This window comes from Corapipo altera, unplaced genomic scaffold (assembly GCF_003945725.1).
Source record: "Corapipo altera isolate COAL_440 unplaced genomic scaffold, ASM394572v1 1b, whole genome shotgun sequence".
NCBI lineage: Eukaryota > Metazoa > Chordata > Aves > Passeriformes > Pipridae > Corapipo > Corapipo altera.
The window spans coordinates 1,171,444-1,194,318 of NW_020884881.1; the positions used below are offsets into that span (position 1 = coordinate 1,171,444).

At 38.6% G+C, this 22,875-nt stretch overlaps 3 protein-coding genes across 3 annotated transcripts in view; all 3 read left to right on the forward strand.

Annotated features, from left to right (window-relative positions):
* Window positions 1–3,290: 3,290 nt before the first annotated feature.
* NDUFA5 (NADH:ubiquinone oxidoreductase subunit A5) lies at window positions 3,291–6,733 on the forward strand. Its single transcript, XM_027639679.1, has 5 exons — window positions 3,291–3,370; window positions 3,753–3,797; window positions 5,105–5,221; window positions 5,876–5,941; window positions 6,518–6,733. The coding sequence occupies exons 1-5, from the start codon at window positions 3,350–3,352 to the stop codon at window positions 6,617–6,619; spliced, it is 351 nt and encodes a 116-aa protein (XP_027495480.1). The 5' UTR covers window positions 3,291–3,349; the 3' UTR covers window positions 6,620–6,733.
* A 1,512-nt stretch (window positions 6,734–8,245) lies between these two features.
* Window positions 8,246–22,875, forward strand: part of LMOD2 (leiomodin 2) — a 29,949-nt gene continuing 15,319 nt past the window's right edge. The window contains exon 1 of the mRNA XM_027639676.1: window positions 8,246–11,905. The gene's annotated coding sequence lies outside the window, so the exon portion shown is untranslated. The remainder of the gene's footprint in view (window positions 11,906–22,875) is intronic.
* Window positions 11,465–18,752, forward strand: ASB15 (ankyrin repeat and SOCS box containing 15). Its single transcript, XM_027639991.1, is given in 8 exon segments — window positions 11,465–11,477; window positions 13,143–13,253; window positions 13,654–13,722; window positions 13,725–13,811; window positions 15,843–16,084; window positions 16,696–16,809; window positions 17,926–17,959; window positions 18,492–18,752. Coding segments are annotated over 8 exon segments (840 nt in total). The 3' UTR covers window positions 18,662–18,752.

Consider the following 22,875-nt stretch of genomic DNA (forward strand, 5'->3'; position numbering starts at 1 on the left):
GGGTTCAGCCTAAGAGTGGTGTTCTACCCTGGAAGGTCTGTGGTGTGAGGACGAGGGCTCTTAACTGGAAATTAAAGACACTTAAACCAGAATCAAAACAATATGAAACTGAATTTCCTGGTGTTTGAGGTGCCATTTCTGACATAACTCCTGCAAATGTTTCAGCATGCTGCAGGAAAACTGAGGGGACACAGTCACTTCACACAACAGTTTCAGAGGTGAAATATACAGTTCTGTGTTGCAATTCTGGGAGAATTCTGAAAAAAGTATTTCAGCAGGCATTGATGTTATATCCATACTCAATAACTATATACCATGATCCCTGTTACCTTGTCTCACATTGTTAGGCACCTGAACATGGGCCTGCTTCCCATTACTTCCTTCCCATTAAAAGGACTACTGAGATTCCATTACTACTACTTAATTGTCTTTTTTCTAAAACTTGAACTCAGGCTAGAATAGGATTAGCATTAATCCTATAGAAAGATACTGTCATTTCTGTCACTTTTTCACTATTAAATAGTCAACTGGGTTAAACATTCAACCTCATTTTCAAGCTGCAATGATTTTTCATTTTTTTTCTAATGAAGTATCATGTAAGCTGTAAATAATAAAATAAACTTTTAAAAAAGCAGCTTCCACTCATCTTCCTTTGAACATTGTCAGAAATTATGCCAAAGATTAACATGGTGTCACGTTCAGAACATGGCCACTCAGGATAGGTTAAGCAGCACAGATGGCAGGTTAGGAATGACAGAAACCTCAGTACTGCTGCTATCTGGCAATAGGAAAGTTGTTTTTCCGGTTTAACAGGCTCTGTCTCTATTAGGTCTGATCCTTGGATATAAGGTGATTTTTCACTCACATGACAACTTCAATTAGATGATCTCAAAGTGTTTTAAAGATCTAAAGTTTGTTAACTCTAGAGCTTGCAGTGATTTACCTAACCACATTACAACAGATAATGAGAAAATCTTTTGCATCATCATGTATTTCCAACAGTTAAAGGAGAAAAAACAAGCAAAATGATTAGTCAGTCTTCCAATTATGCCTTGCTAGCATATTCATCTTGGAATAAATCAGGGTCTGTATTGCAGATGTATACGTGCACTTGTGAAAAGGAGAAGATGAAAGAGCACTTTTAGCAGTAAAACTGTTTTAAAAGACCAGATATCAAATTTCAGCAGCAGTGGGCCTTGAAAAAAAATTCCTCTCCCCGAAGCAGAATTCATGAGCTTACAGGAGAGCTGTTTTAAGTCACATGACAAATATGTCCTTAGAAGTAGAGAAAATAACTGAGCAAGAAAAAAGTTCAGCGAATGTCTGAGTTATGAAAGAGTAAACAAAATTCCAGTAGTTGTCACCATATTTGGGCAACTTTCCTTCCTCCCCCATCATTTCATGACAATATCATTCATACTAGGCCTTGGGGTTTTTTTTATTTTGATTCCTCTCAGGTCAGCTCAGTACTTATTACCTAAACCCATTTAATTTTCATTACTCATGTGACACTGTTCGCCCTCATTCAAGTCTGTAATCTTTTAATATTTCTCATGTGAAAATTGTGTTTGTTAACCTTAGCAAAGTCCTCTTCTGGAATGCCATCTAGTGGTTTTATCTGGAAGAGACCAGCTTCTACCTCTGTCAAGACTGAAAAAGCCTTCAAAATCAAAGAAGGAGACAAAGTATTTTCCACTTTTTCAATTTTATAAATCTAAAAATTTCTGTAATTATAGTAATAATAGTTGGGAGAAAAAAAACAATAATAAAGAATGCAGTGAAAATAGTTGCTGCAGTCAATACCCTAGGAACACTGTTTTTCTCTTCTACTGACCTACTTCCCCAATACCAATTGCATAAAATCCTACATAAATATGTCATTAACCATTTATAATAATTATGTCAGGTAAAATTATAGGCCTAATGACTACGATAAAACTGCTATGATTAAGTGCATTGTGTAAATATTGCATATATATTTAATAAACTGCAGATTTTTATCATATCGCTATATTCTTATTTTTAAACTTGCAGGAACTTTACTAATGGTCCTTAAAAAAAACATGGCTAAAGGCAAACCTGCACAGTACCCTTAGATCTAGTTTGCATATTTTAATTGGAGCTTATAAGCTTAAATCTCTAAACAAAAGCTTTCCAAAGAATCATAAAATATCCTGCGTTGAAAGGGACCCACAAGGATCACTGAAGTCCAGCTCCAGGCAATCCCAAAGAACACACAGAAGCGGGGAAGCAAAAACCCTGAATTTTGATATAAACTGTATCGATCACTTTGCTTTAGTTACAGATTGGCAGTAGTGCATGTTTTATTAAAGGACAGGGTTTCAGGGAGAACTCAATGGTATTCTGAAACTCAGTGTGATCAGTTTGCTTACTAGTTATGGAAAAGGGGAACTCAACAGCAGGGCAAAGGAATTATAAAGAAAAATTTGTCCAGAATATGACAGAATGACAGCATCACAGACTGTGCTGAATTGGAAGGGACTCACAAGGATCATCGACTCCAACTCCAGGCCCTGCACAGGACCATCCCCAAGAGTTACACCAGGTGCCTGAGAGTATCGTCCAAACACTTCTTGAACTCTGTCATGGTTGGTGCTGTGACCACTTCCCTGGGGAGCCTGTTCCAGTGCCCAACCACTCTCTGGGTGAAGAACCTCTTTCTAACATCCAACCTAAACCTCCCCTGACACAACTGCTTCGGGTCCTGTCACTGGTCACCAGAGAGAAGAAATCAGCACCTGTCCCTCCTCCTCCCCTCATAAAGAAATTGTGACTGCAATGAGGTCTCCTCTCAGTCTCCTCCAGGCTGAACAGACCAAGTGCCCTCAGCCGCTCCTCACAAGGCTTCCCGTCAAGGCCCTTCATCATCTTCAATGGCTTCCTTTGGACACTAACAGCTTAATAGCTTTTTTAGAAAGTTACAACACAATTATTATAAAGAATTACTCCCTATGCAAAACTCACCCTTTAAATTAGCAACTAGGCATAAGAATGAGACTTAATAGGACAACTGGATCTTCAAATGAACATCATGTTCATCTCTACCAATTATTTAACCTGCCTTTTCACTGCTCTTTTTCTCCCATTGCCTCTATATCAAACCCCTTAAAATAAGTTCTCTATTTTCTATCAATATTTTTTTGCTTTATTAAGTGATCACACCAGCTGAGCAACACTGGGTAACGAATCCGTCTTAGCAGACGCCATTCCAGGCACGGGCCCCCTCCAGCGAGGACACCCGCGCACGCGCGCTGTTCCGGCCCCGCCCACCGGGGGCCGCTCTGGCGCGTGCGCAGCCCCGCGCCCTCCGCCGCGTCCTCTGAGGGCCATGGCGGGGGCCCTGCGGAAGGTGAGGCGGTACCGGGGCCTCGGCCGCGTCCTGCTCCGGCTCCAGCGCGGGGGCTTCCTTTCTGGGGGAGGGCAGGGGGTGTCCGAGCGGCGGGGTGAGAGCGAGCGGGGCACCCCGCGAGTGAAGGGCCGAGAGCAGCGCAGGGCCCGGATGCCGGCGGGCCCGCGGTGTGGGGCGGCGGGGGCGCCGGCGCTGCCCCGGCAGCCGCTTGGTGAGGCGAGCTGGTCCCGCTCGGCACTCGCCCTCCCCGACCCTGGGGTCGCGGGACGCCCGGCTCGTGCCTCGGAATGGCCCCAGTCAGGTGTATGTGGAGTCAAAACAAAACGATCAGCGTGGGAATGGATGCTTAGGTATGCTAACTATGTTTGTGCTCTCTGTGCAGACCACTGGACTTGTAGGATTGGCTGTTGTTGAAAACCCTCATGAGGTATGTCACGCATCTTGTTCTGTCGCTAATGGAAGCTGTCAGTGAGATCTAAGGTTTTTGTAATGTATTTTGTAGGTATGCTCTGTACCTTAAACTGGTGCCAACTTAATGAAACAGTAAAAATTTTCCACAGCGATAAAGGAAGAAGATTAATTCTTAAAAATTTAATGGGTATTATTATAAGTTATTTTACCCATCTACTTTTAGTGGCATGTGCTGATTTCAGAAACCTCCTTTATGTAACTACTTTTATCAATCAGTATTTGATTTCTTTCATCTGCAATGCCAGAACAGCTCTTTCAATTCAGTTCTTCATAAGTCTTACATGATAGAGGATGCAAAGCCACATCAAGGCCCTGTGGTGGCAAGCACTGTTGAGATTGGAATACTTCAGTGGTTCTTGGGAACTGCATTAGGTGGTTTTTGTAGCAATTTGGTGCTTGCTTTTTATTTTCTCAGGCTCAGTGATGGAAACATGTTTGCCACATCATGCTTATTCAGGAGGCATGAGCTTTGAAAGAACTTCAGTAATTCTTTCAGTTCTCCACTTTGAAATTTCTTATTATACAAAAATTTTATTTCAGAAATGCTTTTGGCACCAATACGTAAGAATACTGTTAAAAAGAACCATTGAAAATATCACTTCTGTTCTATAGAAATGATTCTGCTTTAGTCTACAACCTTGTCAGACACCTTTTGGGTGAACTTAGTACATTTTAGTGTTTTCAGCGACTTGAAAGCCAAGAGTGAAGAACTGGACAATGCTTTAGGTGAAGTATAGATTTGTTGCCAGTCTCCTTTTTGTTTCCTGGTTTTTTTCTTTGTATTTTTTTCATATTCTGCTTCTGTTTCTTACTGTTCTGTAGGACATCCATTCCTCATCAATTAGATATAGTTATCCAGTCCAAAAGCTGCAGTTTCTTCACCCCAGTGTGTCCTTTATCCCTGCATTTAAATCCAGCGATAAAAGCTTCTGGTTAATTCAGAGTATTTAGTATTAGAAACACAACTTTTATTGTTTCCATTTTGCATCAAATGTACTTCAGATTGCAACTTTCTTTGTTTTTTCCTTTTTTTCCTTTTTTTTTTTTCTTTGAGGAATGTGACCGTGGTAACTTTTCAGTCCCAGTTTTACCCAAGATAGAGTTCAGTGGCTCAGACTTAGTTATTAGTTAATCCTACACTTCTGGATTGAATGCCATAATCTTCTGTATTTTGTGTATAGATATTAAGTTAATAGGTTAAGTAAGACAAGAAGTTAAATAATTGTAGTTGTGTATTTTAACCATGTTTTGTGATCATTTCAGCGCCTGCGAATTCTGTACTCAAAAATACTTGGTGTCCTGCAAAACATTCCCAAAGATGCAGCATATAGGAAATACACTGAGCAGATTATAAATGAGCGATTTGATTTGGTGAAAAAGGTAAGTACAGTGCTGTTTCATTAATGTTGCACATGAAAAAAATTGTAGGATGAGAAGAATGATTGTCAGAAGGCCTGGCTGTTTTTCAGAAGCACACATAACTTTCAGGTATTAGTTCAGAAATAACTGAAGTATCAAGGTTTATTTTTGTGATCTTTTTATGACATATTAAAAGCAATTGTTAATTTAGAAGAAAACATAGGTTTTTTTAAGATTTGTAGAAAAGTGGTAATTTTTCCACACTTGCACTGAAAAATTCATGTGCTCTTACCAGTGTAGTATCTGAGTACAATCCTTGCCTTCAGTATTTTAAAACACTTTGATACATTAAACTATGCAATACTGGTGTATTTAAGGTGTATACTTCAAGATGTATACTAAAGCCCTTACCTGCTGATACTTCTTTGGATGTCACTAAATAGTATTGATTCTTTGTATTTACCATTGAGAGTTTGATGTTTGTTTTTTAATAACAAATGAGTGTGAGATTTCTTTGATAATGTAAAATGATAGAAGCCAGCTAATTTGATCGTAGCTCTGAGGAAGACTGGAGTGTGATCTGGTTAAACTACTGTTTTCATGCTTCATATAGGCTTTCTGCTTCTGAGTAAAACATTTGTTTATATGTGTGTTTATATGTATTTGAATACACAGGAGAGTGATGTGCAAAAACTGCAGGACAAACTGAATAGTGGTCGCATAGAAGAAGTCATTGTACAGGTAAAACAGGGAATCTTAAGATGAAGTACAAAGGGAGAAGTGGTTTTCAGTGTTCCTTTGGCTGAACTTCTGTTCAGGAAATTGGCAGTTTTGCATATCTTCCTTTGCTGCAAAACAGTCAAACAGAAAAAGAAATAGAAAACAAATTGTCATGTAGTGATTGGGATGACTGTGCTAAAGCCTAACACAGTTAACAGTTGTTTGTTGTATTATGCTTACAGATATACATGTGTACCTACATTGCTTCTTACAGAGTCTAAATCAGTGGAAAGGGCAGAAGAGGATTGAATAATATTGGGGCATAATCCAAATAGACTGGAAAGTATCATGTAGTTGTCATTGGGAATGTCTAGGTGAACAGACTGTCTGTTTGGGTATTGGGGGAGATTCAATTTTTTTTTTTAAAACAAACCCCCAAAACATACAGTTTCTTTTGATATTTATAGGTGAAATTTGTGGTAGTCTGTGATCATGATAGATAGTGACATCACTGAGAAAATGAACTGTGATGGAGCTAATTTAATACTTTGTCGATTGTATAGAATTTAAGAATTTGTTTATGGTGTTTATTAACAGGCTGAAAATGAGCTTTCCCTGGCAAGAAAAATGATGCAGTGGAAACCGTGGGAGCCTCTAGTTGAAGAACCTCCTTCTGACCAGTGGAGATGGCCAATATAATTTTCAAAATGGTGTAACCTCTGTAAAAACAAAACTTAATTATTAATCTATTGTTACTGACAGTTGTCTTTAAATTAAAGATAATCACTTCATTAAAATATATTTTGTCCTAAAGTCCACTTTTATTTAGCGGTCTAAACACTGCTTCCAATTTCTTGCAAATACAGTTTTAAGAAAATTCTTTTGGCAGTTCTGCAACTTTTGGTTTATTTACTGTTTTTAGTTTATATTAACAGAGTATTTCTGCCTCACTCTTGAGTTATTTTTATAATTCCTGTCCTGAACTGGCTGATTTTGCTGCCTACATAGCTAAACACTATTTCTGACTTCTGGGAAGTGCTGGAAAGAACCAAGATTGGAGAGGTGAGGGGGAGAAAGAAGATGACTCCGCACAGCAACAGGTTTCTTGGCTAGCAGGTAGGTTACCATACTTGGTATAACACCTGTGGCATAAGCTTTAGTATTGGGATCTTACAAAGGCTTTGTGTAGACATGTATATTTGTATTTTATTGATTCAGATATTGAGTGTTAAGTGGTAGAGTAAATGGAGAAACATCAGGCTGGCGATGTGTCACTAGTGGGGTTTTGCAGGGCTCCATCTTAGGCCCTGTGCTCTTCAACATCTTCATGAATGACTTGGATAGAGGATTTGAAGGGATACTAAGTAAGTTTGCTGATGATGCTAAATTGGAAGGATCTGTTGACTCCCTGGAAGGCAGGGAGGCACTGCAGAGAGACCTCGACAAATTAGAGGACTGGGCAACCACCAACTGTATGAAATTCATCAAGGGAAAGTGCCGGATTCTGCACCTGGGATGGGGCAACCTTGGATGTACATACAGACTGGGGAATGAGATGCTGGAAAGCAGTGCCAGGAAAGGGACCCAGGGATCCTGGTAAATGGCAAGTTGAATATACATCAGCAGTGCCCTGGCAGCCAGGAGGGCCAACCCTGTCCTGGGGGGGCATCAGGCAAAGCATCACCAGATGGTCGAGGGAGGGAATTGTCCCACTCTGCTGGTGTGGTCTCACCTTGAATATTGTGCGCTGTTTTGGGCACGGCAATGTAAGAAAGATATTAAGGTATTAGAGAGTGTCCAAAGGAGGGTAACAAAGATGGTGAAGGAAAGGCCTTGAGGGGAAGCTGTATGAGGAGCTCCTAAGGTCACTTGGTCTGTTCAGTCTGGAGAAGAGAGTGAGGGGAGACCTCATTGCAGTTACAACTTCCTTGTGAGGGAAGGAGGGGCAGACACTGCTCTCTTCTCTGTGGTGACCAGTGACAGGACCCGAAGTGTAGCGTTGGGGTCTTTATGTGATAAAGAATGATGCACGCTCTTCTGAGGTGGAAATGAAAGAGGTTTATTTCAAATTCGGCACTTCCTTATATCCCCTAAAACCATGTGACCTTCTAACCAATGGGGTTGTCTGTCCCTGCGCATGTCCCTTGATCTCTTGGCCCCTGGGACACACCTCCTACACCGAAGCAGTGGCCTGAAGTTGTGTCAGGGGAGGTTTAGGTTGGATATTAGAAAGAGGTTCTTCACCCAGAGAGTGGTTGGGCACTGGAACAGGCTCCCCAGCACCAACCATGACAGAGTTCAAGAAGTGTTTGGATGATACTCTCAGGCACCTGGTGTGACTCTTGGGGATGGTCCCGTGCAGGGCCTGGAGTTGGAGTCAATGATCCTTGTGAGTCCCTTCCAATTCAGCACAGTCTGTGATGCTGTCGTTCTGTCATATTCTGGACAAATTTTTCTTTATAATTCCTTTGCCCTGCTGTTGAGCTCCTCTTTTCCATAACTGGTAAGCAAACTGATCACACTGAGTTTCAGAATACCATTGAGTTCTCCCTGAAACCCTGTCCTTTAATAAAACATGCACTACTGCCAATCTGTAACTAAAGCAAAGTGATCGATACAGTTTATATCAAAATTCAGGGTTTTTGCTTCCCCGCTTCTGTGTGTTCTTTGGGATTACATCAGAAAGACCTGGGATTTCTTTCCAAGGCACAGAGACTCTCTTATCAAAATGATGGTCTTTGAAAGTTTCTGCATTTTTTTTATTAGATAATTCCTGCATTTTCCCCCTTTCTCTGATGGTCCAACCAGATGATCTCTCTTCTGATTACACTAGTCAACCACAGCACAAATTGTTCTGTGTCAGGCAATATTTTAGCTCAGTTACTATAGTTCAAACAATAGTTCTGATTGGTTTAAACAGACCAAGCATTGGGTATCCTTGCCACATCCTAATATAAAGAGTATAAAACTGTAGACCTTGTTGATGAAAATGTTCATGGAATCAATCCTAAAGTGATACTGTAGGAAGTTCCTGGAATTGTCAAACCCTGTTTCAATACATAATTTATTTTAAAATATAACTAAACCAAGAACTAAGAAGTATTATCAGTGTACATTCAATAAGTACATGGTTTTGAAAACAAACCAAAAAAACCCCCAAACCACCCACATGGCATTTCACAGTTTATTTATTATCTGTTTAAGACTGGGGACTCTGTTAAGAGTATTATTCTGTGTTAATATCCAGTATGTAGGCACTCTAAGAAGGCCTTGCTATTGCTATGACTCCTTATCCCTTGTTTGTCTTACCAATAAGTTTATCTCACAGTGAAGCCTTACAAATTACCAAATGATTTGGTATCTGGACAAAGGTTTGGTGATGTATTATGGTGGAATCTGCAACTAGTTAAAGGCTAAACCGTCTCAGATTTGTTGTGATTTATGTAAATATGCTGCCAGATTTTGTTAACGTAGCCCTTGAGAATAATTGGCAAATAATTTATTTTCTTAATGGGAGTTGTTTAACCAATGGGGACACAGATAATCTTCTTATACCCCCCCAGACCTCGTGTTACATTTGATGAGATTTTAGAGAAGTCATGTGTAATACTTTCCTGTGGGTCGAGTCAGCTTATGTTACAGTTGTACAAGGTCAGACCTTAATTTATCTAGCAACTGTGTATTTAATTTTAGAAGTATCACAGGACACCTCAGCTTGCAGGGCACCATTCCTGGCTGTTCAAAATGCAAGCCCCAGAGGAACAGTGGGAAGATAATGGTTTGAAAAGGTGAGAATATGGTATGCTCGCCAGTTAGATTAACAGAGAAATAGTTTATAACTGTAATATTTAATTCACTGAGTCCAAATTTAGATTGCTATTAATTATTTTATTGCTATGAATAACCTCTTTGCATGCCTAAAGGCCTTCTATTTATAGAGTGAAGCTAAGGTTGTCTAGTTTATTTTAAGGATAAGAAATTAGAATAACATTAACTCTCACAAAACTTCACATGTTTAAAAGCAATGAACACTTGATACACTTCTTTCCAAGGAAGAATGCAACTTCCATGATTAGCAAGTAGTTAATATTTTTTCCAATGAAAAAAAAAGTAATTTAGAGAGCAACATCAAGAAGTAATATCTAGTTTTTCGGTCATGAATGTAAAAAAAATGAGAAAAATATCAGGCAACTCAAAATGTTGTTTAAGGAAAATATTCTTGGTAATACAAAAAGTAAAACTCCTTTAGAGTAAGCATTTGCAGTTGTTTCCAGTGATCTAGTGTATGGGTCTAGCAACTGATAAACAGCCAATGGAAGAAAATTTTGCTGATACTTAACCTTTTCATTGCCATGTAGCGTAGCAGGGATGTCTCTGCTGCTGCTCAGTGTACCAGCCATGCTGTTATGTTCCCCTGTGATCCATGTAGAACATCCACACTTCAGTCAGACCGTGTCACCTCAGCAGAGCTTATTATCAGCAGTGATATAGCAAATCAGGCTCTCGAAGCGTGTATAGACCCCTGACAGTGTGTCCAGCACTTGTGCTGTGCTGAGCTCTTTGACTTACTCTACCCTGTCACAGTCACTTGCTGCCTTACTGACTTTCTCATTTTATAGTATGTTAATGTTTGTGGGATAAGATAATTTGAAAACAGTACACACAACTGTTCTGAAACACTGCTCATCTGAGACCTTACTGGTTAAGTCTGTGTTCAAGAAGATCTTTGTGTTGCCTGTGACATAATCAGTCAGGGGAGTATAGCAAAGCCAGGAGATAGCTGCCACATGGGTATGGAAATTATATGACATTATATGAAAAGTTTCTGTGATGGCCTCTGAACTAATTTATTCCTCTTATCTTTTGGAGAGAAAGGGGTGATAGAAAGGCAATACATTTTTTCTGAAAATAAATGGATTTTATCACTAGACAACTATAATGCTCAGTGCTCTTAACTGTTCTTGGAATCACGGATGTTGGAGGGTACTGATCATCTCACAGGACTAAACCGTATGTTAACAGTATTATAGGGATACTGTAATATAGTAAACCAGACTTATTTTCAGAGAGTTTGCAATGTGAGGCTCTGATCTAAGGCCTGTATAAGTCTTCAGGAGCCTTTTTGCTTCAGGCTCTAGGGTAAATATAATGTTACAATTTTTTCTTAATAAATTATCTTATTAATAATAACCATTATCTTATTAATAAATTAACTGTTCGTTTTCATTAGGAGCACCTCTTAGCTGCCAGTGAAATGTTAATGAATTCTAAAATGTACTTTCCTTTTAGTTGATGGGAGGCTGAGGTTGTAGGTATGTTTATTGAGATATACTTGTAAAACTGCTAGTCTAAGAGAGATTTTATCTTTGCTGTCTAAAGGGTTGGTGAGTCTTCAGAACAGTGCGTATTTGTGGATTAAATGATGGAAGCTTTCAAGTATCATCACAATTAGAAAAGTGCTTATGAAAATGAGAGGATAAATACATAAAAAAACCTTGACTCAGAATTCTCCTGCCTGTCAATAGAGCGCATAGACCACGAGAGATGAGGGAGAGCGGTATGTATGTCCACATTGTGATGGCCAGTTCATCAGTCTAACTTACGTGTTAAATCTTTTGGACTGTTGTGCTGCAGCCTTGATTAGAGACAAAATAGGAAGGAAAAGAGAACCTTTCAGAAAAGTATTGTCTCTTATGAATAATATAAATCTCTGTTTTTCTAAGTCCCAAATGAAAATGTTTCTGTGAACATCCCTTTATTCATGGACTCCTTTTTTTTTTGTGTTCAGAGATGACACTCAAGACCAAAGTTGTATATTTTTTCCTTCAGAGAAAATGGGATTTAAGTGCACGTTTTTTTCTACTTTCCTTCAGATTTCCTTCCTTGCAGTTAAAAATCAGACCATGGTTCCAGTACATATTAAAAGAGGTGGGAAACCATATTATGTGGGAATCGGAATCCAAGAGTTTCTGAGTCAATCTGACTGTAAGCCCTTACTAATTTAATTTTGATTTGCAAGCTTTATTATAATATACTAAGTAATAAAGTATTTGTGAATGGGATTAAAATACTGGCTATGGTACTTTGATTGACTTACTGCTTACGAGAGCAATGTAGAAATTAATCTAAAAAGAAAGCTGATCAGTACTTTCCCTTGAGAATAATTTTCAGAAAATGTCCTCCAAATAACTTTTCCAGTGTTCCTTCTCTCTTCGCAGAATGACTAGAATGCACTATGATGATTGTTCTGTGAAAAACATGCAACAGCTTCTTAGTATAATTGTTCAATATCTGTGCAACACTCTAATGAGAAGTGTTCAGTGTGGTAGATACAGCACATGACTACACAAACTGTGGGAGTAGTAGTTTAAAATTAAAAAAATTTAAAAAAATTCAACATCTGGTGTCCTCAGTCTGATTAAAGGACAAATGTGTTAAGCCACTAAGATGGAATCAAACAGAGAAACTGTCAAACCCCAAAGCTCACTTGGAAAAACCTAGGCAGGTGCAGCTAGACAATATATTAACTTAAGGGTTTTTTCCTTAAGTGTCTTTTACCATAGATAAAGACTACATTTTACATTTTACACTTCAAAAACCTAGAAGGTTTTGTAGCGAGCAACATTCCTGGCCTTCCAGTCAGAGTCAGAATTTGCTAGCAAGATGGTCAGTTGATGAGATACCACTAGTAAAAAGGACAGTGAACATAAGCCATAGTTAAAGTTGGTGATATGAGCAGACTGAATTTAAGTTGATGACTATAGTTAAAAGGTTTGACGTACTCTGTTACTAATCCACTGAGTATTTCAATGGCTCTCACACCTTGAAAATAATAGCTGGCATGGCTTGACCATCGCCCGGGCTTTTGGACCCAGTACCTGTGAATGTCCATTAAACTGCATGACTGCAGAAGCAGTGCAGAAACTGCAAAGTTCTTCGTGTTTTTTGATAGGCCATGCCTTGGAAGTATAAAGATAAAGCTATATTTGTGAGTGTTTGTGGTTTGCTCAGGGGGATTTTTTTACATATTAAGGATCATTAAAAGTGATAATTAATGACACATGATGACTCACGAGTGTACCACCTCGTGAGGAAAATAGGAAAATTGTAACATTCATGAAGCAAGGTAAAACCCCTGAAATAAAATAGTCCTTTTGCAAATACGAGCTTTCTATATATTACTTTTTCTACTACATTTTGTTTATCTGTTGGAATTTTCAAGAACCTGTGAACCTGACACGTGCTTTGGAGGAAACTGATCAAAGAGGGTGGTTTCCACTGCACAAGGCTGCAGCTTGGCCAATTCCACAAATACTTGCAGTCATTTTAGATGGCAAGTAGGGTAAAAATATCCCACAAGGTAAGGAGAGTAGCAAAGAAACACAGAGCAATAAACACAACAAGAGGCTAGAACTGTTTACTAAAAAAAGTATGATCAAGTCTTCCAAGGAGCATCTTGCTTATGTTGTTTAAATGTTCAGGCAAATTTTCTGGTTTTGGAAAAGTTGCATCAATTTAGACCAGCAAATAACTTGGACCATTTTTAAAGTTTTGTTCAGAAACCAGCAGACAACACAAAAATTACTATGTAATATTCAGTGTGTTTGGCAATACTTGCTAGGTTAACGTAATTACAGGTGCTTTTTATAGACTTAGTGTTTAAGGATTTCTGATTTATCTATGTGTTAACAACCTTGTGCTTTAATTTTGTCTTATTTTTTTTCCCTTTATTACCTCTTATGAAACAATGTTGGAATACAAAACATGCAATGGAGAAACAGCTTTAAGCTTCACAGCAAAAGCTGTTTTGTGGAAAATGTGTGAGTGTTAGTGGAAAACTGTGTTTATCCCAATACCTCAAATTACAAAGGAGAAACTCCACTTCTTATTGGTAATTGCCTCCTCTCTCTGGGTTTAAGCAACGTCAATGGCAGCTCTTCCTCTCTGTTACGTACTCATCCCAGTACTGCCCTTGGCTTGCATGGTTTAGATACTGGTCATCTTTTTAGATGAAACTAAATGCCCAGCACCTGGTAAAATGTACCCAGTGTTCAGTTCAGCACTCATCATACTTTAGGTGATCACCAGGCTGATCTTCAACATGCTTCTTCTGTTTTAGGTGATTGCTGAACTGCTTCTGAGAAAACGGGACCTATTTTTTGTTTAAGGTGCTTTCTCTATATCTTCAGATGCTAGAAGACCTTTACCAGTGTGGTCCTATTTAACCATCTTAAGGTACAAGAACAGTACAAGAATAAGCCATTGTTTTAACTGGAGTATACTTTTTTTGCAGATCTGATGGTCAGTGGAGATTTTTAGTTTTGTCAGATGATTTGTTCAGGAGTAGGCAGATAGTTTTAAAAACATCTCATCTCATTTCCCTCCCCTCTTGTACTGAAAACAAGCTTCAACTGCATTTCTAAATAATACCACAGTCTAAAGAAAGATGATTCCTTTGGAAGATATTATGCTACTGGTAGACTTAAATGAGCTTTACTATTCATGAATAATTTAGCTATACTAACTTCCAGTTTCTGTTAAATGTCAAAGCATCTTCATGCTTCTAAAGAGAATCAATTTGTGAAATTAATATGAGAAAATACAATATATAATACAATTATCAGTATTAATATATTCAGTTATCTGAATTTTTAGTAACTCTCATCAGATGCTATTACTGTATTACCATTTTGAGGTGCTGAGACATTTGTAAGGGATTCTTCTGCAATACCCAGCTTTTCGTTGCTTCAGTTCTTTTCGATGATTGTCTGTGAAACTTCAGCTGTTTTTCAGCTATTGCTTTTAATGAGTCCTGTGAAGAGTTAACTAGTGCTGATGAAAAAGGTCTTTCCCATTATAATGGCAGTTTATTTTCCTAAATATTTCTGTATACAAACTCCTGAAAGTGAGGTCTGTCAGCTATGTATTGTTTCTGTGATGCTTTTTATTTTTTATGTTTTTCTGTCACTTAGCACTGACAGTTGGATGTAGATATTGTTGTGCATCATACATTTCAATCTTAGTTTCAGTGAAATAGAGAATTGGGTGCTTAACACCACTTAATAGATGATTCTTATGATTTATTTGCTCCTTTTAATTTTAAAACCGATTGGAGGACTCTGTAGTAGAAAGGTGAATGCTGAAGAAGTATTTATCTAGTGGGATGATCTGGGCTTTCAGGTACTACATTTGGTAACACTGTACTTCAAAGCAATTGTGGATAATTATGAAGACTGTTGACTCTTAAAAACCTTCTTGGGTAATGGGACATTCACAAAAGTTAAATTTGCTAACCCTATGATGCTTATCTCCCTCAGCTACCCCACCAGTCCGTGGAGGTATCTTCTATTTCAGAGGGTAGTCTAAAAGTAAAATTAGATTCTTACTTAGCATCAGTCTTTTACATGTAAATAATAGGCAGGTGTAGTTATCCATTAAAACCATGGAACCTCAAAACTATGGAACATGGCCTTTAAGTATGACAGATGTCAACTGTACTTTGGTTGACAACGACCACTGTGTAGACACTAGGATTAGAGCTACCCAGGTGGAAAAGAAAGTGAGAGGTGGAATTTTCCAGAGACACTGTAATGTTTGCAACAACTTTAGACACAATTTTAATATTGTGTTATTTTAATTGTTGTTTTCCTTGTGATACTCTTGCTTCTGTTTTCTCAGAATCAAAGTATTGCTGCTTTTGCCTTCCATGCCCCAAACTGACGGTTTTGAACTTGTGTTCGTGTACCTTGATTTCCGAAGCAGCTGAAATATTTATTCATTTACCAAATATTGGATTCCCAGATTTCTAGGACTGGAAATCTTTTTAAATTCTTTATATTGGAACACATAGAAAAGCTTTTCTAAACTTATTAGATGTCTTTAACTTTCAAGACAATACTTGAAAATGTACTTATATTTTTAGCTACAAGATGGGGCTCTTTTGAAATGGTATCCACTCTGATTAAATACAACTGTACTATCCACCAACTGTGCATGAAATGTTGGTCAGCAATGCATGAAGATGCCAAACAGAGATGCAAAGACATTGTTGATCTTCTGAAGAATGGTGGAAATGTGAACATTAAGGGTGAATATTGAGCAACACCATTAGGTGTTGCTGATGAATATGGTCAATGTGATGTGCTGGAGCATCTTAATCGTAAAGCTGTGTAATCAGGAAAAGAGAAATACACCTCTGCCTGGCTGCTCAGGTGTTTCAGGGTGGTCATAGAAAAGGGAAGAAAGAGGAGTGATAAATGAGAAGATTTGGTTTCTTAGAAGGAAAGGAAGCATAGATGAGCATTCCTGCTAGACTGGAGTGATGCTTACAAGTTTCCATAGTGCATGTGAAAAGAGTGGCTCAGTCAAGGAGAGACTTACTGCTATATGTGCCCTTTTTGCCCTTCTATATTTCTCTTTACTCCCTTCCCTCCCTTCTTCCCTTCCTTCTTCCCTCCTTCTGTCTCTCTCTGCCTTCTATCTTTCCTTCCACGAATAGAATTATATTGGTATTAATTAATGAAATGAATTTTTTTTGAAATATGCCAGTTTGAAAGTCCTCAGTTATAACACTTAGAGTCAAAGCAGACCAGAGCCAGGTGTATCTGTACACCTTTTGTTCTGCCTTTGAGTTTTAAATTTGCCACAAGAAATATTTCTTGTTTTAGTAAAGTTTTAACTTAAATACATCTGAAAATGAAGAGCAAAGTACTCTGGGTTTGCTTTTATGATGATCTACAAATCACTTTGGATATAGGTTCTGTATCCTCCTTCAGTGTGGAGATGTCCAGGCCTTAGCAGATGATCATGCATCAGTACTGTTTAAAGTAGCTGGAGGAGGTAATCCAGACTCCATAGCCCTTCTTTTGGAATACAGAGGAAGGGGTAATGTGCTTTAAAATTTATTATTTTCGCATTTTTCTGCACAGATTTTGAAATTACGACTTGATGTGTTGTCTCTTTCAGTTCTGTTAGTCTATTGTTCCTTGATTGAAACACTTAGCAGAAAAAGTGGGTTGTGTTTTTATAGATTGCATGGATTATGTTCCTTCATGCATAAGAATGAAGTTTTTTCTAGAAACACAGGAAGAAGGGACAGAGATACATCAGATTGGATAAACGTCTAACTTCCAGTTAATAATGTTATGGTTAATTATAGGACACTTAAATTGCTTATGTCAGCTCACATTCATCCAAATATGTACTAGCTAAGAACCAGGTTGTGCCTGTCATCCAGTCCTTAGATTGAGATGATCTTTACCTATTACCACTGGTCATAAATTAGTTAATTGGACTGCAGTATGGCAAATGTGCACCTGGTGCAAATTAATCTCGTAAGGAATTTAGGGCCATGATTTAGTGGTGGACTTGTCAGTGTTATGTTAATGGTAGGACTTGATCTCAGAGGTCTTTTCCAACCTAAATGATTCTATGAGTCTATGAATGTCACTGTTGTATGGGAAGCCTTTTTAGTTAAGCAGGGCCACTGAGGTACTTATCAAACTCCTTATTAACTGACATAACACTAGTCATTGCACAGCTATAGGGCACAAAGTTTTTTTGTTGAGGAATATTGCTCCCACTTCCATCCTTCTTTTTGCTCTCTTAATCTCTCAAGTCTATTAATTGTTCAAGGATTATCATAAGGCATGTTTTAGATCCCTTATGTTCAAGGTGGTACATGGTGTGCAATCACCATGTGTAGCATAATTTCCTTACTTTGATTTACACAATAGACAATCTAGAGTTGCCATTATTAATTCTATAATTGACTATTTCTACTGGGTGCTTTAATTTTGAATCGTCTACCATTGGTTGCACCAGAGATAGATTTCACCAAACTTAACTTAAAAAAATGATTTGGGGAATGTACTAAATGTTCTCTTTGCACACATTGATTTTATTTGACTTTTAAAATAATTTTAAATAGAACTTGATTTAACATCAGCTGTTAAAAAACATATTTATGTTCAAAACTGGTACTCTGTATTTAATTTTTGCTTCAGTATTTTTCATTAGCATGCAGAGGAACTGGTTTTTGTAAGTGTCACAGGAACATCCAAAGAATTTGGAACTCTTCACTGCTGATATTTCAAGTATGGTGCAAGTTTTTTTGACGTTCAGGAAGGCTAAGTTAAATGAAATCTTTGACTGATATCAGTAGCAGAAGTATTTGTTCAGCCTACTCAGCAGGCCCAAGGATGGTAAGGTCTGGTCCTGCTGCCTTATTGATACAGCAGAAGTGGAAAATGCTGTGGCTGTCCTCAACATGCAACTTTTAAAAGGTGCACCTAGGGAAAGGAGAGATTGTTCATCGGTGTGCATATATCTGAAAGGGAGACAATAATGTTGAACAGATATCTGACAGAAGATCTTTGATTAATATGGGCATTGTGTGTCACCACAATTCTGAAGTTGAGTGGTATTTTATTCAGAAGTAACAAAATAATAATGCCTCAAGGTAATAGATTTTTATGTTAATTTTATTAGAGCATATTTTGAGATTGTGAACTAACTTACAGTCATTGTCAATGGCATTGATTTTTCCACCATTTTTCTCTGACTTCTTTAGATAATCCTTTCTTTTTGAAACATCTGTGTCTGAAAATATGTAAACTCATGTGCTTAAAGAGACTCCAGAAACTGTCATCCATGAAGAAATTTCCACTTCCACCAGTTCTCAAGAACTTAATTCTATATAAAAAATATGATCTGTATGGAAAAGGGATGTATTTAGAATAGTTTTTAAAAATAACTGTATACAGTCTGTAATTTGACTAATTTCTTCATTTTTTTAACGAACTGGAGAACTGTTTGATGTTTCATATACCTTCCCAACATTCTGATTTTTTTGTTAGTTGTTCTTTTATGGGAACAAATTTCTTTTCAAAATTAAAATGTTGTGGCAGTTTGAGCCACATTAGAAATCTAAAATCCAATTTTTAGGCTTCTCCCCACCCCTTCCCACAATTTATCCTAACACCGGAGAGAAACTTTCAGACCAGAGGCTTCTGTAGGGGAAAGGGGAAGTATATACATTTATTTACACAAATAAATTCTATACAAACTAAAGGCAACTATATATATATATTACATTACTATCAGTCAGTCCTTTCAAGCCCCTCCTTTAACTTTAGTCCCGGAGCAGCCTTTAAGGTTGATATGTAACACAGTCTTTTGCTGTGGGAGTGTTCTGGGCTCCTGAACGCTCCGCTCTCACCAAGTTCTAGTTGTTTGTTGTAGTCTCTCCTCCTCATGAAGTCCGAGAAGATAGCTTTGAGTCATTGCTCTTTTGCTGCTGCTGATTTCTCCCTCTCGGTGTCTCACCTTGGTTCGTAGGTTGCTGCAGTGTAGCTTATCAAGTGTCCACATCCTGGAATCCTCATTCCTCCACATCAGTTCTCAGCTGCCCCCGGTCAACTTCGGCAGGCAACTCTCGAGCTCTTGGCTCGTCTCCAGTTTCGCCTGGGACTCTTCTCCCAAGCGCCGGGCCTACTTCCACAACCCGTCCACTTGGCTCAGCTTCAAGTTGAGCCTCTCCTCCGCTTATAGTGGAGGGAAAGAAGAAGCCCCTCTCTACAGCTTCACTGCAGAAAAGGAGGGGGAAGAGGGCTTGGCTACAAAGCCTGCCTCTCTCCTCTTACCTCAGGTGCTGTGAATCTCTTCCTTCATAGCACACACTCCAAATGCTGACTCTAACTAGCCAAAGGCTGAGTTGGGGGGTTGCAGGGCTCCCCTCTCCGCCCCCTCTCCCCCTGGCCTTGTCCACCTACATGCAGCAGACACCAACAACAAAACAACCAAGACTACGCTACCAACAGCTTCCGGTGCTGTGATATATGATTTTGAGCAGAAGAGAACAACATCAGTGGTGATTGGCTCTCCAGGGAACACTGTCCTGGCACCCAATCACCTCTGAGCCCCCCAGCCTCTCGGGGGGGGCAATCTCAACCTATGACAAATGTTAAAACTCATGTTTTAACACAATATTGTGCTATCCAAATATAGGCTAAATCAGAATATGGCTATTGTAGTAATTATGTATAACAGTATATTCTAAATGGGAATTCAGATGAATAAATGATAGAAGAATTTTCGTTATGGACTTCCACATGAAGATGAGAAATATGGTTGCTGCTCTCTGTTAGTGGCATTCATTTATCTGTAACAGAAAATAAATGTCTAATTTAGCTTGGAAAAAAAAAATCACTAAATGCACATTTCTGTCATGTAATTGGCCTGAAATACAGCACATTTTGTACTTTGAAGATCATAGTCCTGTAAAAAATTCATTAAACCCTTAAAAGGTCTTTTTGCCAAGTGTTAGCTCCTGGCTACAACTGCTGTGTGTGCATGATTCAAGGCTTGGCAAAATTTGAGGCACTTTAAGTAGGCTCTTTTAAAGAAAGAGTAGATTTTGATGGGCAATCGAACCAGGAAATCAAGTAGCATATCCCCTTGGTTGAGAAATACTGTAACTTTAATAATGGTTCCTTCAGAGTTTTGGCAGATCACTTCTTTATTGACCACACTAAACAACACTCTGTGATGCTGTGGTACACTTCAAAGTATTCTTCTGCACATCTAGAAAAAAAATTAATAGAATAAATTTAAAGAATATTTAATTAAAAATCGATTGCAGTTACTCCCTTTGTTCTACCACCCCTTTCATCTTGAGGAAAGAAAAAAGAATCCAAACCCTCTAAACTAAGAAAATATTACAGTTGGCAGTTGTTAAGATTACATAGAGCATAGTCAGTTTAGCTAAACATGGCATCAAGTGTTTTGGTTGGAAGGGACCTTAAGGATTATCTAGTTCCTTCCAACCACCCTACCATGGCCAGAGACACCTTTCACTAGACCAGCTTTCTCAAAGCCCTGTCCAACCTGGCCTTGAACAGTTCCAGGGATGGGGCAGCCACAATTTCTCTGGGCAACCTGTTACTTAAGAGATATGCTGGTTATCACATACATACATGCATTCACACAACCCAAAGGTCAGCTTCAGTATGCTTCTGCCCTGCTCCCTACACTGGCTCTCCCTGTTCTTCAGAACTTCTCCCTATTTATTTGCTGGATGTCATTGTCATATAAAACTTATTAACTTCTGAGTCAGAGATGTAAATTCCACTTCCAAAGGCAGCTATATCAGTCCTTTGTGTGTCCATCCCTTCTCACAACAGATTTACTAGACCAGATGGAAGGAGTGAAAATTACTGGTCTAGGACATATAGGAGTTTGAACAGAAATCTTAATTCCTCCTTGGGCTCTCTGAAGGGCTACTATTCAGCTGGCTTTGGAAGTCATATCCTCTGGTTTTTTTGCCAGAAATTTTGACCAGGATGAAAAAGAATAACTTGGTCATTTGTGAAAAACTTCTAGGTATCTGGCATCAGGGCCCAGCCTCTGACAGGAGGATGCCCTGGGTGACTGGTAACTGCAGGCATAGCCTGAGCATACGGAGCCCAGTGAACCCAACACAGCTGACTCCAAGTCAAGGATCCACTGACCAATACATCCTGGACATACCAGGCTAAATGTGTGTGTGCTTCATAACCTATAAACTGATATTTCTGTGTGGGAATTTCTAAACAGAAATATGGGCTTAATGACAATTGTGGTAATTTTAATGAATACAGTGACCACAATGCAAGAGTCTGGGTAATTGCCTATTTGATATAGTGTACTGCAACTAGCAAAGGAAACATGATCAAATAGGGCTTTAGACAGGAGATTTTAAACCCTTTCTGTGACTAGAGCCAAATTCCACTAGTAATTTTAGTCCACAGGCAAAGGTTTATATTTAGGACTTTATACACACCTCAGGCCCCAGTTACATTGCCTGCAGCATCAAAGCATTCAGATCTAAGACTGAACATTACCCTAAATGTTTAAAATACCATGAACTACTCTTTTGAATATCATTAGGTAAGGTAAAAAGACGTGGTATTGTTGTGTTTATCTTTTTATCAATACATCTGGGCCCTTTTTGTTGTTTAGTAGCCTGTTATAGAAGGTGGCCTAATCCTGGTTTAAAGCTTCTCTGTCATTCACAGTTGAAGTTCTGTCATTCAAAGTTGAAAACTATTCTAAATACATCCCTTCTCCATACAGATCATATTTTTTATATAGAATAAAGTTCTAGAGAACTGGTGGAAGTGGAAATTTCTTCATGGATGACAGTTTCTGGAGTCTCTTTAAGCACATGAGTTTACATATTTTCAGACGACACAGATATTGAAGTTAAGTTGAAGCTTAATTTATTGAAAACTTCCCCAGCCCTCCCTAACCTCACCCCAGATGCTAAAGGAATTACAGCATTATGAGAAAGTGTCTTTCATGTTTTCGAGGAATCTGTGAATGGAGGTAGGAGAAGCAAGACTTTATTTTAAATGGAATATGAGGTGAGAAAGTCATGGAAAGGGAGCTGTTTTCCCCAGGTCGTGTTTATGGTACAGCTAGGAATTGAACACAGGTCTTTTGACTCCCATATTTTGCAGCCAGACCACTGAATAATACTTTTATGTACTTGAGTATGTGGTGGTAGGAGCAAGAAATGTAACTGGACCAGAACTGGTGATTGTGCAAAAAGAGGCAAAGGCATCAGCCTCAGCTGGAAGAATAAATTGGTAGGAAAAAACTACTTTTTATTTTCCCTGCTTAGACTGTGATTGAACCCTTGCAACACTGGAATTTAATTTTCTCTGCTATTTGGGTGTGTCTCTTCCATGGCATGCCCCCCCCCTCCACCCCCCCAGTGATGTTGTCTAGAAGTAATTAAATGCTCTGGCACCGATTCAGGCGTGCTCAGGGGCAGGGACTCCTATGGATTTGAGGACAATGTTTGAAATCAGAGGTATCATTTGGTCTCTGTTTCTCATAAAATCTGACACAAGCAGCTGCAGGAGACAGATGAGCTCTCCAAGAAGCCAGACATTCAACAGTGGTTACATCAG

Coding starts and splice junctions, on each gene's coding strand:
- NDUFA5 (XM_027639679.1), top strand. CDS start 3,350: ATGGCGGGGGCCCTGCGGAAG. Junction 3,371..3,752: donor TGGCGGGGGCCCTGCGGAAG/GTGAGGCGGTAC, acceptor CTCTCTGTGCAG/ACCACTGGACTTGTAGGATT. Junction 5,942..6,517: donor TAGAAGAAGTCATTGTACAG/GTAAAACAGGGA, acceptor GTTTATTAACAG/GCTGAAAATGAGCTTTCCCT.